The 16,591-nt window shown below is 43.3% G+C and overlaps 1 protein-coding gene across 1 annotated transcript; it reads right to left on the minus strand.

Annotated features, from left to right (window-relative positions):
• Positions 1–57: 57 nt before the first annotated feature.
• LOC110520226 (frizzled-5-like) lies at positions 58–5,963 on the minus strand. Its single transcript, XM_021597393.3, has one exon. It carries the CDS (start codon positions 4,962–4,964, stop codon positions 3,213–3,215), a length of 1,752 nt encoding a protein of 583 aa, XP_021453068.1. The 5' UTR covers positions 4,965–5,963; the 3' UTR covers positions 58–3,212.
• Between the last annotated feature and the right edge of the window lie 10,628 nt (positions 5,964–16,591).

Below are 16,591 nucleotides of genomic sequence, written 5' to 3' on the forward strand. Positions count from 1 at the left end.
GCGCATTGTAAAAATGTCCATTTTTACTTTACACATCAAATGACACATACTCAGAAACAGATTGGTCCACAGTTTAATTCTCTATCAGTCAGAGACAAATGAAACGAGTGAAAGAATGCATTTTCATAAATATCTATTAAAAATTTAAAAAAATCTGACATTTCATTCTTGGAGAAGTAAGTACACACAACGATGCAGTCGACTCATCTATGGAAGGATGCCAAAGCAGATTTACCAATGATGGGGTAGAACACAGAGGAAACAGGCTAATAAATTAAACAGACACTGGACCTACACATTAGTCTGGTTAGAAAAACAACGAGGCACACGACAACTTGGACAAGCACAGCAGAGTAAAACGGCAGAAAACGGAAACTTGACAAGGTTTTGGTTCACCCAGAGTTTTGGTTCAACCATACTCTGGCTCTCCACCACAGTTCCTATAGATGATTAGTATATCAATTGTAAGACAGTTTTTGATGTCTGCAGGATACCATTGAAAATAAATGGTTTGCCTTTTTTTTTTTTGTAAACCTCTGACTTGTAAAACACACAAGATAAGTACTGACACGGTCATTGAAAATGTATACAGAGCCCTAAGAGATACATACGTTCACCATTGGGTTGGTGTGAACAGTTCCTGTGTGTACCACTAGTGGCAGTAACACAATGGCAAAGGACTCACTGAGCAAAAGCCAGGTGCCCTTTGAGACGACTCTTCTGGCCTGCGAGACTGATCTGACAGACAGTAGTCCTTCCAAACCACTTTACAACATGTTCAGTATCAAGGCTATTCCAAAGCACTACATTTACTGCAATGGCTTATGGGGCTTGTGGTTTTTAGAGTTTACCTTTGACATTGATTTCTAAAATAAAATAATACACTGTTTGAGAAAAGTATAGACTTCATATCTGTTGTTTACTGGTACATTGCTCCACATACATACTCTGATTACCTCTTGGGAGGCTGTTTTACTGTAACTCCAGTCCAGCAACTGGTCAACAGTTGGGCTAGAGGTCCTCATCCTACTATTGTATTGACTGGCTGGGTTGTTCACAGACCGGCCAGTCAAACAAGCTGGATTTACCAGGCAGAACATGGCAAAGATTTTGTGCATTGGTACATACTGATTGATTCAACTCGAACAGCATACAAACACATCCATACCACATATGTACTTGATTCATACAGAATATTGTGATTTAAATCACTGGGGATCATGCTGAAAATAAAAAATATATATTTTCATTAGTGTTCCTCGAGTTGTTTTGTTTTCACCCATTACGGACCCAGTGTCCACAATGAACAATACCCTGGATAATGGGGGCATTCTGGGCCAGCTCAATCCATAATCTTTTATAGAGCATCATACACAGTATCAGTCAAACGTTTGGACACACCTACTCATTCAAGGGTTTTTCTTTGTTTTTACTATTTTATACATTGTAAATTAAAAGTGGAGACATCAAAACTATGAAATAACACATATGGAATCATGTAGTAACCAAAAAAGTGTTAAAAAAGGAAAACATATTTGAGATTCTTCAAAGTAGCCACCCTTTGCCTTGATGACAGCTTCGCACACTCTTGGCATTCTCTCAACCAGCTTCATGAGGTAGTCACTATTGCAATCAACAGTTGTGCCTTGTGAAAAGTTAATTTGTAGAATTTCTTTCCTCCTTAATGCGTTTGAGCCAATCAGTGGTGTTGTGACAAGGTAGGGGTGGTATACAGAAGATAGCCCTATTTGGTAACAGACCAAGTCCATATTATGGCAAGAACAGCTAAAATAAGATAAGTGAAATGACAGTCCATCATCACTTTAAGACATGAAGGTCAGTCAATCCGGGGAATTTCAAGAATTTTGAACGTTTCAAGTTTCAAGTGCAGTCACAAAAACCATCAAGCACAATGATGAAACTGGCTCTCATGAGAACCGTCACGGGAAAGGAAGACCCAGAGTTACCTCTGCTGCAGAGGATAAGTTCATTAGAGTTACCTGCCTCTGAAATTGCAGCCCAAATTAATGCTTCACAGAGTTCAAGTAACAGACACATCTCAAAATTGTGAGACGCAGAGTAGGTGAATGGATGAGATCTCCACACGTGTGGTTCCCACCGTGAAGCACAGCGGAGGTGTGGTGGTACTTTTCTGGTGACACTGTCTGTGATTTATTTAGAATTCAAGGCACACTTAACCAGCATGGCTAGCACAGCATTCTGCAGTGATACGCCATCCTATCTGGTTTGCACTTAGTGGGACTATCGTTTGTTTTTCAACAGGACAATGACCCAACACACCTCCAGGCTGTGTAAGGGCTGTTGGACCAAGAAAGAGAGTGATGGGAGTGCTGCATCAGATGACCTGGCCTCCACAATCACCCAACCTCAACCCAATTGAGATGGTTTGGGATGAGTTGGACCAAACATTGAAGGAAAAGCAGCCAACAAGAGCTCAGCATATGTGGGAACTCCTTTAAGTCTGTTGGAAAAGCATTCCAGGTGAAGCCGATTGAGAGAATGCCAAGAGTGTGCAAAGCTGTCACTACTTTGAAGAATCTAAAATCTAAAATATATTTTGATTTGTTTAACACTTTTTTGTTTACTACATGATTCCATATGTGTTATTTCATAGTTTTGATGTCATCACTATTATTTTATAATGTAGAAAATAGTCATATTTTTTTTTTAAACCCATGAATGAGTAGGTGTGTCCAAATGTATGACTGGTAATGAATACAGGAATAAATAATGAGTCATCTCTAATGGTCCAGATAGATTGACAGGAGTACTGGTTTATACACATAAAAACACATCTCCATTTTCCCCCTCTCAGAGAATGTTCTAGTGGCTCTTTTGAAGTAGTGGTACTTTACCAAAGCAGCACGGCGCATCGGAAGTACCACAGAGTTCATATGATACAAACGTCCCATTTCTTTCCTGTTAAAACACATTTGTGTCTGTTCTTCATGTTCCAAGAAGAGCTAGTGAGGCTGGTTGGTCGATAAATGTTCTATTTAGAACCTGTGGAATTACTTGGTTATCTCCTTGTCCTCTGTCCCTTTTCCTTCCAGAGAGCTGTATATGGTGTTTTTATCACAGTCACCATCTTGTCCAATTTCCAGGTGAGGCACGTTCCCAGTCACACATATGACAGGGGGGCTATCACTGGACACGTGCATTCGTGGCCTCTCTACCCTCTAGGGTCCCGTTCACACATGTGAGGGCAGGGCAGGTTTGTGGTAGGACCCTGGTGGCAGGGCCGCACTGGGGTGTCCTGTGAGGGCCGTACTGGCCTCGCTGTACAATGAGGGGGGTGCGGTGGGCTTGGAGGCCCAGCAGAGGCAGCAGCGAGCGGTGAACCTCCTCCATGACTCCAGGGTCTTTCCGGACCAGATCCACACGCCAGACGTAATCCCCACCACCAGACACATGAAGTATTTCAACATGAAGACGGCGTAGTCGGGCCCCAGGCCCAGCCTCTGTCTCTCAGCCTGACACGAGCAGGATAGAGCCCGGTCCCACCCAGGCCTGTAGTGCTGCTCGTACACCAGGCAGGCTACTACTATAGTAGCAGGAACTGTGTAAAGCACCGTGAACAATCCAATCCTGATCATCAGCTTCTCCAGTTTGTCGGTCTTGGTCCCTCCCTGTTTGATGATGCTGCGGATGCGGAACAGAGACACAAAGCCCGCTAGGAGGAACAGGGAGCCGGTGAAGAGGTAGACCACCAGGGGAGCTAACACAAACCCCCGCAGACTCTCCAGACTCTGGTTCCCCACGTAGCAGATCCCCACCACTGGGTCTCCGTCCACAGAGCTCAGAGCGAGGACCACGATGGACTTGACGCTGGGGATCAGCCAGGCAGCCAGGTGGAAGTACTGGGAGTAACCAGCAATCGCCTCGTTGCCCCACTTCATGCCCGCGGCCAGGAACCAGGTGAGGGAGAGCACCACCCACCAGATGGAGCTGGCCATGCTGAAGAAGTAGATGAGCAGGAAGACCAGGGTACACAGAGGTGGGCCAGTGGTGTCATACAGGATGTGCTGCTGGTCTCCGCTCCCAGCGCACGCCACCCTCTCGTGACCTGCCACTAGTCGTATAATGTAGCCCAGGGAGACAAAAAGGTAGCAGGCAGCCAGGAAGATGATGGGTCTCTCAGGGTACTGAAAGCGCTCCATGTCGATGAGGAAGGTGGCAACAGTGGTCAGGGTGGAGACGAAGCACAGGATGGACCACAGGCCGATCCAGAAGGTGGTGAAGGTGCGTTCGTCCTGGGAGAAGTAAGGGTGGTGGCAGGGCTGGGCACAGTTATCCACAGGGCCAGTGTGGACCCGGTTGTATAAGGGGTGAGCGTCTTTCTTGATAGGCACCAGAGGGTCCCGACAACGGCAGTCGCGGTCACACTCCTGGGGGGCGGGGGGCTTGGGGGCGGGCTGCCTTCGGCGGGTGCCTTTGGGGGTGGGTTTGGGCAAGGGAGGGGAAAGGGTGGTGGTCTCGCTACTATTCTGGTCCATACACAGAGTCTCGTCTCCCAGCTGAGGCAGCTGCTCACAGCTCATCCTCTCTGGCCACTCAAAACCATACTGGATCATGAGGGGGGAGCAGCCTCGCTTGGCCCGCTCACATACAGAGCGGCAGGGGGGCAGGGGCTTCTTGTAGTCCTGCAGACAGATAGGGGTGTACATGGAACACAGGAAGAAGAGCAGGTCTGGGGAGCAGTGGATGCGGACCAGGGGCCAGAACTGATGGACCTCCAAGCCCACCTCCTCCTGGGTGTCGTGGTTGAACTGGTTGGGCATGTAGGTGAGGTTGTATCCGATGCCCTTACACATGGGCACCGTGATGGGCTCACACACTATATCCTTGGAGGCAGTTTGTGCGAGCCGGGGCAGCTGGGAGAGGAGCAGCACGAGCAGCCAACGGACGACACCGCATAGCGGGGGTTTTACTGTGGTCGCCATTGGAAAGTGGGATATTTCCAGAAAGAAATATAGGTAGAAAAATTGCACTGTGTGCTGTGAACTTGAGTATTTTCTCAGCTCAGTCCTTCCTTTAATTTATGACTGCATCTCGGAAATATGAAATCCCAGGAGAGAGTAATTGCTCCAGCAGCATGCCCAGAGTCCTCTGTTCTATAAATCACCGACAAGTTTCATTCCAGACCACAAGTTTATGTTCCAACAGCATGAGCACCTTTCGAATGAACCATGGTGATTATAAATGCAGTAAAGGTCCGGGAAAAATCTAAATAAACGTTCACTGTTGTTTAATCCAACGAATCAATTAAACATGTGTGAGGATTTCGAAAGATGGACTAAAGCACCAAGTCGAGGGTCTAAAGAGGTCGAATTGTAAATCATTCACCGAGCTTTACAATTACATGAGTTGAAAATTGAATTTCCTCTTTACTTGCAGTTAGGTCACGCGCCAATAAATGTAACAACTGTAACCGCAGGCTTAATCCGGAAACGATTTCATATTCCTACAGTTTGTATTCCGCATGACAGGTGAAGTCACCCGTGCCTCGGTCACAGGCTCTCTACTCAATAAAAACAGTTGGAAGCAAAAATATTTGAAGAAATTTTAGGAAAATAATGTGTTTAATTTGAAGTCCAGATTAAAATCCAACAAAAACAGAATCCACTCTTTATGCAGCAGCTCTCGGGTTCCTAATGTAGAGGTAGAAAACAGGTTTACACTCCTCTCTATCTAAAGTTTGGGAAACTTGTTACGCTTGCCTTTGTCCGATCACTTGGATAACCACAAAGACGTTTTATTCCAAACTAAAGCACTTGTTTTCCAAATTTGTATCCAATGATATTAGCAGGTATCACTGTGTTGCGCTACACATCTCACTGCGCTCGAGCCGAAATAACTCAGGAGACCCCTCTCGTCCCGCTACAGAACGCCCACCTCATCCAGAGCGCCAGTCCTCGAGCACTCGGTTTCATTACCCAGGACTGTTTGGATAGTTTTACCACGCCTACTCGCACTTCAACGCCGCGCCCTTTGTACCTTTTGTGCCAATCAGGACCTGAGCTGTGGGCGACAATACTGACCAAATCAGTTCATTTATGGACCAAGATGTAGCTCACCGGATGTGAAGGGACAGGTGGCATTTGGAGACATAACGCACCTGCACTTCAAGGAAAAGTGTGATGGTGAAAAAAAGAAAGTATGATAACACACACCAAATATGCCCTACTCTAGATGTATACTGTGCGATGAATACAACCTTTTGAGTAGTATGTGGGGAAATGTAGCCTACATACCCTCAGTATGTGAACTTGTGACCCAGATGATGGCAGCAAGACCCTGTAGTGTAGTCTTAATACAGGATTTCACACAATGCATGTGTGCAGCCAGCAGGTTGTATATGTATATGCACCGTGGGTCAAACAAATAGAAAAATAGTCAATGTAGGGACAAATGAAGGGTGGGGATTGTCTTGGAGAGGGTGTGTGTGTGTGTGTGTGTATTCATGGGTCCCTGTATAGTGTATGTGTTTACCCTAAGGGCCTATTCCAGCAAAGGAATGAAGTGGCATGAAACTCGTCTGCTTCGCTATTAAAATGCAGCCTGAATGATCAACACACACCTGCAGAAAAATGAACTACATCCCCTTGACATCACTTCCTATAGGCCCCTAGGTTCAGTCTCAGCTTTGCACATGGTCAGGAAAAACGAATTCATATAATAATAATATAATATATGCCATTTAGTAGACGCTTTTATCCAAAACGACTTACAGTCATGCGTGCGTACATTCCTACATACGGGTGGTCCCGGGAATCAAACCCACTATCCTGGTGTTGCAAGCGCCAAAGCTGGGGAACAATAATAAGTTAAGGGGAGGGGAGAGGAAGGGGAAGAGTGGACCCTAAGGTCCCCAGTTCAATCCCGCCTTGGCCAGAAATAACATTTCTAAACAACCACTATAGTCTCCAAAAGTGTTATTTTTCACATTGGTGAATTTAAGATCACCTAAATTAATTAAACAATTATGGTAGCATAATTATAATATATAGAAGTCTATATGGAAACTTGCAGCAGGGTCTATATGGAAACTTACAGCAGGGTCTATATGGAAACTTGCAGCAGGGTCTATATGGAAACTTACAGCAGGGTCTATATGGAAACTTGCAGCAGGGTCTATATGGAAACTTACAGCAGGGTCTATATGGAAACTTGCAGCAGGGTCTATTTGGAAACTTGCAGCAGGGTCTATATGGAAACTTACAGCAGGCTCTATATGGAAACTTGCAGCAGGGTCTATATGGAAACTTACAGCAGGGTCTATATGGAAACTTGCAGCAGGGTCTATATGGAAACTTACAGCAGGGTCTATATGGAAACTTACAGCAGGGTCTATATGGAAACCTACAGCAGGGTATATATATGGAAACTTACAGCAGGGTCTATATGGAAACTTACAGCAGGGTCTATATGGAAACTTGGAGCAGGGTCTATATGGAAACTTGCAGCAGGGTCTATATGGAAACTTGCATCGGGGTCTATATGGAAACTTACAGCAGGGTCTATATGGAAACTTACAGCAGGGTCTATATGGAAACTTGGAGCAGGGTCTATATGGAAACTTGCAGCAGGGTCTATATGGAAACTTGCAGTAGGGTCTATATGGAAACTAGTGACGTGTTGCCACTCAAGTTGTTTTGCGTGGGTGGAGTTGGCTGGCAGCAGACTGGGCTGTAAGTGAAGCAGGCCAGGTATTGGTGGCAGCAGATTGGGCTGTGAGTGAAGCAGGCCAGGTATTGGTGGCAGCAGACTTGACACAGGATGAAGCAGGATTGTAGTGGGAGCAGTTTGGGTGGGCCTGGCAGCAGACTGGGCTGTGAGTGAAGCAGGCCAGGTATTGGTGGCAGCAGACTTGACACAGGATGAAGCAGGACTGTAGTGGGAGCAGTTTGGGTGGGCCTGGCAGCAGAGAAGTCAGCAGTGGTGGTGTTAGTGAAGCCATCCAGATGACTAGCAACTGTGGGGTCCATTGAATAGTCCTGCATATCAGTCTCCTCTGAGTCAGGTCCATGTCCTGTATGGCCTTCCCAGTCTGCCTGAGCAGGTTGTCCACCCACCAATCAGCTCTCTTGAGAATGACAAAGACAACTGAATGCAAAACAAGTCAAAAATAGATTAATCTGATTACTCACAATATCTTAATCAAATCAAAACACTGACACATAGTTTTCATAACAATATTAGTTAAGAAATGACAGCGTGTTATGTACTGAGGTTGCTCTTAGAGGCTCTATCAGAGGAGAGCTCTTAGAAGCTCTAGAAGAGCTGGCGGTGCCCATTAGAAACAGCAGAGTGATTGTCTTCACAGAGGATGTAGCAGATGGGGTCTGGGAGAAAGGCGAGATGGTCTTCACAGAGGCTGTAGCAGATGGGGTCTGGGAGAATGGCGAGGTGGTCTTCACAGAGGCTGTAGCAGATGGGGTCTGGGAGAAAGGCAAGGTGGTCTTCACAGAGGCTGTAGCAGGGCTGGAGAAGGGCCAGGAGGAAGGGAAAATGGTAGAAGATGATTTGAGGGTAAACAGTATTAATCAAATAAGCTCTTGACAGGTTAAGCTATATAATATTTTCCCAAACAGGCTTCCTAGGCACATCATGCTGAAATGCTAAAGGAAAAGATGTGTATGAATACCGACAATATGGTCATGCGATATTTCAAACATGACACACAATAGTTTTTCTCCATCATGTTTGATTGATGTAAATTCTAGGTATTAGTTCTAAAAGGACAACAGTGTATGATGTAGCAGGTACAATTCCACTCACAGACAGGGGTGCAGGGATTGGGGTACTCAGACGCGGTGTAGTGGTGGGGGCACTTACAGAGGCCATAGCATGGGTGGGGGCACTCAGAGAGGCTGTAGACAACTTGGCCGGGCTACGGACATCTACAGTGCCTTGCGAAAGTATTCGGCTCCCTTGAACTTTGCAACCTTTTGCCACATTTCAGGCTTCAAACATAAATATATAAAACTGTATTTTTTTGTGAAGAATCAACAACAAGTGGGACACAATCATGAAGTGGAACGACATTTATTGGATATTTCAAACTTTTTTAACAAATCAAAAATTGAAAAATTGGGCGTGCAAAATTATTCAGCCCCTTTACTTTCAGTGCAGCAAACTCTCTCCAGAAGTTCAGTGAGGATCTCTGAATGATCCAATGTTGACCTAAATGACTAATGATGATAAATACAATCCACCTGTGTGTAATCAAGTCTCCGTATAAATGCACCTGCACTGTGATAGTCTCAGAGGTCCGTCAAAAGCGCAGAGAGCATCATGAAGAACAAGGAACACACCAGGCAGGTCCGAGATACTGTTGTGAAGAAGTTTAAAGCCGGATTTGGATACAAAAAGATTTCCCAAGCTTTAAACATCCCAAGGAGCACTGTGCAAGCGATAATATTGAAATGGAAGGAGTATCAGACCACTGCAAATCTACCAAGACCTGGCCGTCCCTCTAAACTTTCAGCTCATACAAGGAGAAGACTGATCAGAGATGCAGCCAAGAGGCCCATGATCACTTTGGATGAACTGCAGAGATCTACAGCTGAGGTGGGAGACTCTGTCCATAGGATAACAATCAGTCGTATATTGCACAAATCTGGCCTTTATGGAAGAGTGGCAAGAAGAAAGCCATTTCTTAAAGATATCCATAAAAAGTGTCGTTTAAAGTTTGCCACAAGCCACCTGGGAGACACACCAAACATGTGGAAGAAGGTGCTCTGGTCAGATGAAACCAAAATTGAACTTTTTGGCAACAATGCAAAACGTTATGTTTGGCGTAAAAGCAACACAGCTGAACACACCATCCCCACTGTCAAACATGGTGGTGGCAGCATCATGGTTTGGGCCTGCTTTTCTTCAGCAGGGACAGGGAAGATGGTTAAAATTGATGGGAAGATGGATGGAGCCAAATACAGGACCATTCTGGAAGAAAACCTGATGGAGTCTGCAAAAGACCTGAGACTGGGACGGAGATTTGTCTTCCAACAAGACAATGATCCAAAACATAAAGCAAAATCTACAATGGAATGGTTCAAAAATATACATATCCAGGTGTTGGAATGGCCAAGTCAAAGTCCAGACCTGAATCCAATCGAGAATCTGTGGAAAGAACTGAAAACTGCTGTTCACAAATGCTCTCCATCCAACCTCACTGAGCTCGAGCTGTTTTGCAAGGAGGAATGGGAAAAAATGTCAGTCTCTCGATGTGCAAAACTGATAGAGACATACCCCAAGCGACTTACAGCTGAAATCGCAGCAAAGGGTGGCGCTACAAAGTATTAACTTAAGGGGGCTGAATAATTTCACGCCCAATTTTTCAGTTTTTGATTTGTTAAAAAAGTTTGAAATATCCAATAAATGTCGTTCCACTTCATGATTGTGTCCCACTTGTTGTTGTATTCTTCACAAAAAAATACAGTTTTATATCTTTATGTTTGAAGCCTTAAATGTGGCAAAAGGTCGCAAAGTTCAAGGGGGCCGAATACTTTCGCAAGGCACTGTATGTAGTTCCATTAAGATTATTTAAGGTTATACCGTTATAAAAACAGATCAATACAAGCCAAGCTTTTGACAGGTTAGTCTGTGTTTGATTTACATGAGCAGGCATTCTTAACTGACTTGCCTAGTTAAATAAAGGTTAAATAGATTTATTTTTAAGGCTTCCTTGCCAGGTTAAGGTTTGGTCTTACTGCAGATACGAGAGCCCCCTAAAACGTTGCTTATTGAACTGCAAAAGAGAGAGAAAAACCAAATAGTAAAAAAAAAAAGAAATGTAACATTTACTATTGACAACAAGTTCAATTGCAGTCCTCAATGGAGGAGTCTGAACAGCGGACACAGACACAGGCACTGGCGAAGCTGTAGGTGGAGACCTGCTTCAAACATAGGGGGAAAAATACAGAGACAACACTAGAGTATGGTATCTAATTTCAGTAAATCCAAAAAGAGAATGCATGTTCGTTTAGCCTGTAAGCTTTATTCATTTGACCTCCTGGGGGTGAAATCCACAGACACATCTCTGAAGGCCCCAGAGAAGAGTTGTCCATGGACCTGCATCGGGCAATTCTGCAAATCTGTAACAATACATAAGGAAGCCTGTTATGAAGTCCCCTGCTGGTGACTTCACCGTCTCCCAGCACTTTCAAGTAGCTCACCCCACAACCCATCCCCCACACACAAAAACTTGAGTCAAGGGGTGATGAACTCTACCTCTCTCTGGAACTTTTGTTAAAACCTGTTGTGATTGGTTGACAAGATCACAGCTTGGGACTTTGACACTGTGTATACTCTTTGTTACAATATGCAATGACAATTTGATGGCCAAATATTATAATAAAGTTGCTGTTCATTAGTAGTAAAGGCCTATATTTAATGACAGCTATTTCTAGTAATACAGTATGTTTTTTAGATGAACAAAAAGTACAAAAGCACATGGTGTGCAGTGTACCGGAGTCCTCCTTAGGACTAGCTGGCTAAACTAGCCCTTCTTTTAGACATCTGAAACCAACAGGATGGATGTATAACACTACCTCAAGAACAATTAGCAAGACATAGCAAACCTAATGTAAACTATGCTAATATAGTCAGCCTACAAGAATACATGGTGTTATTGGGAAATTTGTCAGTATTCAAGCAAGTTGTCTAATCAAGCATCATGGCAAATAGTCAACTTAGGCTATATCAGCTAGGCTCCTGAATGGTGCAGCGGTCTAAGGCACTGCATCTCAGTGCTAGAGGTGTCACTACAGACCCTGGTTCAATTGCAGGCTGTATCGCAACCATCCGTGTTTGGCCCAGCGTCATCTGGGGTAGGCCATCATTCTAAATAAGAATTTGTTCTTAACTGACTTACCTGGTTAAATAAAATATCATGGACTGACTGTTTTAATTCCTAAACAAATACTTTGGTATAAAGTATATGTTAGCTATGGCTAGAACAAAGTTCATCCCCTGGATATCAAAGCATTATCTAACTTAGCTGGCATAATAGCTAACTTAGCTAGCAAAAAAAAAGTCAAAATGTAACGCGTGACCATACCTGTTTACATAGATTGCAAACGTTAGCTAGATAGCTAATAAATTTAGCTAGCAGAATAGCATTTACTAAAACGGGCAATAACTTAACGTTAGCAGATTGTATTATATTTTAGATCTCACCAACTTTGAGAGTTCTCTTACTTATGAAAACTAATGCTAGAGTTACTGTAACTTTACTGTACCGTTACCAGCGGCTAAGGAGCAACTATTGATAGCCACAAGTTGGCGGTTGCTATTTAACTTCTACTGTTGGAAAACAAGTTGGCTCTGGTTAATATCACCATTACAGTATGGTGTTTAATCTTACCTTGTGGTATGAAAAGCTGATAATTTAGGAGAAAGTTGGAGACAATTATCTACAGTAGCTAGCTAGCTACAGTTCTGTCTGGCTGAGTCAACCAATAGCATCGCACCCCTCCATCTTTCAAAAGATGGAACAGCGCTATAGGCTGAGTCCTTCTTCCAAAGAATGAGAAGCTATACATGATTGGCTTTTGAAACATGGACATGGAGATGGTGATTGGACATGGAGGACAGCCTAGCATGAGTAAAATAGCGCCAAAGACATGCTCTGCGAACTGAGCTACAGAGGACCACAAGGACCCACCTCGAGGCCCTGCATTATTGGACATGTCCAATTGTTAACATCCTGAATTCTCAGTTAGTGCTGGCCGAAGTAGGTAGGGAAGTAGGGGAGTAGATAGGTAGGTAGGGTTGGCAGGTAGCCTAGTGGTTAGAGCGTTGTGCCAGTAACCGAAAGGTTGCTAGATTGAATCCCCAAGCTGACAAGGTAAAAATCTGTCGTTTTGCCCCTGAACAAGGCACTTAACCCACTGGTCCTAGGCTGTCATTGTAAGTAAGAAAATGTTCTTAACTGACTTGCCTAGTTAAAAAAAAGGGCAGCCTGGTCTCAGAGAATTCCCTATTATTCTGTATGTAAATCCAGGAAACTCAATTTAGTATGGTATGTATTAATTTGTGGATGTCCATCATCCATTTCGTATGATATGTTACAAATTACAATTCTTGTGATATGTTGTGAATTGATATGTTACAAATTGCAATTTGCTAGGTGGCTAACGCTAACGTTAGCTAGGATAAGGGTTAAGGCAGTGCTTCAAAAACGTTTACCCCTTCAAACATTCAACCTCCAGCTGCGTACCCCCTCTAGCATCAGGGTCAGTTCACTCTCAAATGCTGTTTTTTGCCATCACTGTAGTCCTGCCACACACACACTATACGATACATTTATTAAACATAAGAATGAGTGTGAGTTTTTGTCACAAACCGGCACGTGGGAAATAGGACCAGGGCACAAATAATAATATAATAATAATCAATCATTTCGCTCTTTATTTAGCCATCTTACATATAAAACCTTATTTGTTCATCAAAAAGGTTGAATAACTCACCACAGGTTAATGAGATGGGTGTGCTTGAAAGGATGCACACAACTCTGCAATGTTGGGTTGTATTGGAGAGAGTCTCAGTCTTAAATCATTTCCACACACCGTCTGTGCCTGTATTTAGTTTTCATGCTAGTGAGGGCCGAGACTCCACACATACAGTTGAAGTCGGAAGTTTGCATACACCTCAGCCAAATACATTTAGTTCAGTTTTTCACAATTCCTGACATTTAATCCTAGTAAAAATTCCCTGTCGTAGGTCAGTTAGGATCACCACTTTATTTTAAGAATGTGAAATGTAAGAATAATAGTAGAGAGAATGATTTATTTCAGCATTTATTTATTTCATCACACCCCCAGTGGGTCAGAAGTTTACATACACTTAATTAGTATTTGGTAGCATTGCCTTCCTTTTGTTAAGTGCACCAGTCCCTCTTGCAGCAATGCACCCCCACAACATGATGCTGCCACCCCCATGCTTCACGGTTGGGATGGTGTTCTTCGGCTTGCAAGCCTCCCCCTTTTTCCTCCAAACATAACAATGATCATTATGGCCAAACAGTTATATTTTTGTTTCATCAGACCAGAGGACATTTCTCCAAAAAGTAGGATCTTTGTCCCCATGTGCAGTTGCAAACCGTAGTCTGGCTTTTTTTATGGCGGTTTTGGAGCAGTGGCTTCTTCCTTGCTGAGCGGCCTTTCAGGTTATGTCGACATAGGACTCGTTTTACTGTGGATATAGATACTTTTGTACCTGTTTCCTCCAGCATCTTCACAATGTCATTTGCTGTTGTTCTGTGATTGATTTGCACTTTTTACACCAAAGTATGTTCATCTCTAGGAGACAGAAAGCGTCTCCTTCCTGAGCGGTATTACGACTGCGTGGTCCCATGTTGTTTACACTTGTGTACTATGGTTTGTACAGATGAACGTGGTAGCTTCAAGCATTTGTAAATTGCTCCCAAGGATGAACCAGACTTGGAGGTCCGCAATTTTCTTTCTGAGGTCTTGTCTGATTTCTTTTTATTTTCCCATGATGTCAAGCAAAGAGGCACTGAGTTTGAAGGTAAGCCTTGAAATACATCCACAGGTACACCTCCAATTGACTCAAATTATGTCAATTAGCCTATCAGAAGCTTCTAAAGCCATAACATAATTTTCTGGAATTTTCCAAGCTGTTTAAAGGCACAGTCAACATTGTGTATGTAAACTTCTGACCCACTGGAATTGTGATACAGTGAATTATAAGTGAAACGATCTGTCTGTAAACAATTGTTGGAAAAATGACTTGTGTCATGCACAAAGTAGATGTCCTAACAGACTTGCCAAAACTATAGTTTGTTAACAAGAAATGTGTGGAGTGGTTGAAAAAGGAGTTTTAATGACTCCAACCTAAGTGTATGTAAACTTCCAACTTCAACTGTAGGTACGTGGTTGCAAAGGGCATCAGTGTCTTAATAACAACACAATTTGCCAAGGCATGAAACTCTGAGCGTAGCCCTATCCAGAAATCTGGCAGTGGCTTATGATTAAATTACATTTTCACAGAATCGCTTGTAGCAATTTCGATGAGGCTTTCTTGTTCAGATATCAGTAAGGGGACTGGAGGCAGGGCATGAAAGGGATAACGAATCCAGTTGTTTGTGTCGTACGTTTTGGGAAAGTACCTGCGTAATTGCGCACCCATCTCACTCAGGTTCTTCGCTATATCACATTTGACATTGTCTGTAAGCTTGAGTTAATTTGCACACAAATAAATCATACAATGATGGAAAGACCTGTGTGTTGTCCTTGTTAATGCAGGCAGAAAAGAGCTCCAACTTCTTAATTAAAGTCTCAATTTTGTCCCGCACATTCAATACACTGGCTTGTATGCACAGCAGAAATTCTTTCAAAACATCTCCTGCCATGTCACTGATGCATCGTGAAACAGTGTTGTTAGATGAAGACATTGTCTGTATAGTTTTTTTGGTCTTTTCCCCCAGCATTGTCCCAGCCATATCCGCGGTAGCAGGAAGAATTAAGTGCTCCACAAAGGATGGGGCTTGCCTGTCCTAGCCACTCGGTAGCTCATCATATAAGACCCTTCTTATTAATGGTATCTGTTGTTTTTATATATGTCTTACTACTCGAAAGTCGTCTTGATTCTCGCTCAAAAAACTACAGTTGCTTATTTTTCAAATTGTCATGTTTCTAAATGTCTGCTCAAGAGTGAAGGTTTCCTGTGAGAGAGTAAAGTTTAATGTGATTGGATGATAATTATTTGACTAGGCTACCTGTATTTGACATTGTGTTGTTATTTTGCTGAACACTAGATGGTTTAATTTGATTTTTGGCAGTGAAACGAGGCTACTCAGGCAAGAAAAAAACCTCACCCAAATCTATAGCTGGAAAATATAAATGTACTATTTGAAAATGTGAAGATTTTTTTATTATAAAAAAATTAAATGTGTATCACATTTTATTTGGTGTACCCCCGACGGGAATACCTGGGTTAGGGGATAAGGTTAGCGTTAAGGTTAGGGTTAGGAGTTGGGTTCAGGTTAGTGTTAAGGATAGGGTTAGGAGTTAGGTTAAATGGTTAAGGTTAGGGAAAAGTTGTTCATGATAAGATTCGAACACGCAACCTTTGGGTTGCTAGACGTTCACATTATATATGTCCACCCAACCACCCTCCTTTCGTTTTTGCCTTAAGCAACCTTCTGTCTTATGTAACCATACCAAATGTAACATATCTTACTAATTTGAGTGTCCCAGATTTATGTTTACTATGTTATGTCTAGTCTATGAGACCAGGCTGGGTAGGGAGGCAGGTAGGTAGCACAGGAGGTTGGTGGCACCTTAACTGCGGAAGGCGGGGTCATCCACTGGCTGGAGCAGAATAAGTGGAATGGTGTCAAATACATGTTTAATGCCATTCCATCAGCTCCGTTCCGGCCATTATTATTAGCCGTCCTCCCCTCAGCAGCCTCCTGTGGTAGGGAGGGAGGGTAGGCATATAGGTAAAGTAAATAATTAGGCATATAGGTAAGGTAAACAACAGCCGTGCTTTGTGAGTGTGTTGACCTAGCAGGAGTGAGTCTAAACATTCATGACAATGG

Source organism: Oncorhynchus mykiss, chromosome 3, assembly GCF_057628025.1.
Source record: "Oncorhynchus mykiss isolate SJ-2025 chromosome 3, ASM5762802v1, whole genome shotgun sequence".
NCBI lineage: Eukaryota > Metazoa > Chordata > Actinopteri > Salmoniformes > Salmonidae > Oncorhynchus > Oncorhynchus mykiss.

Excerpts from the sequence above, each read along its gene's own strand:
- LOC110520226 (XM_021597393.3), bottom strand. The coding sequence starts at position 4,964 with ATGGCGACCACAGTAAAACCCCCGCTATGCGGTGTCGTCCGTTGGCTG.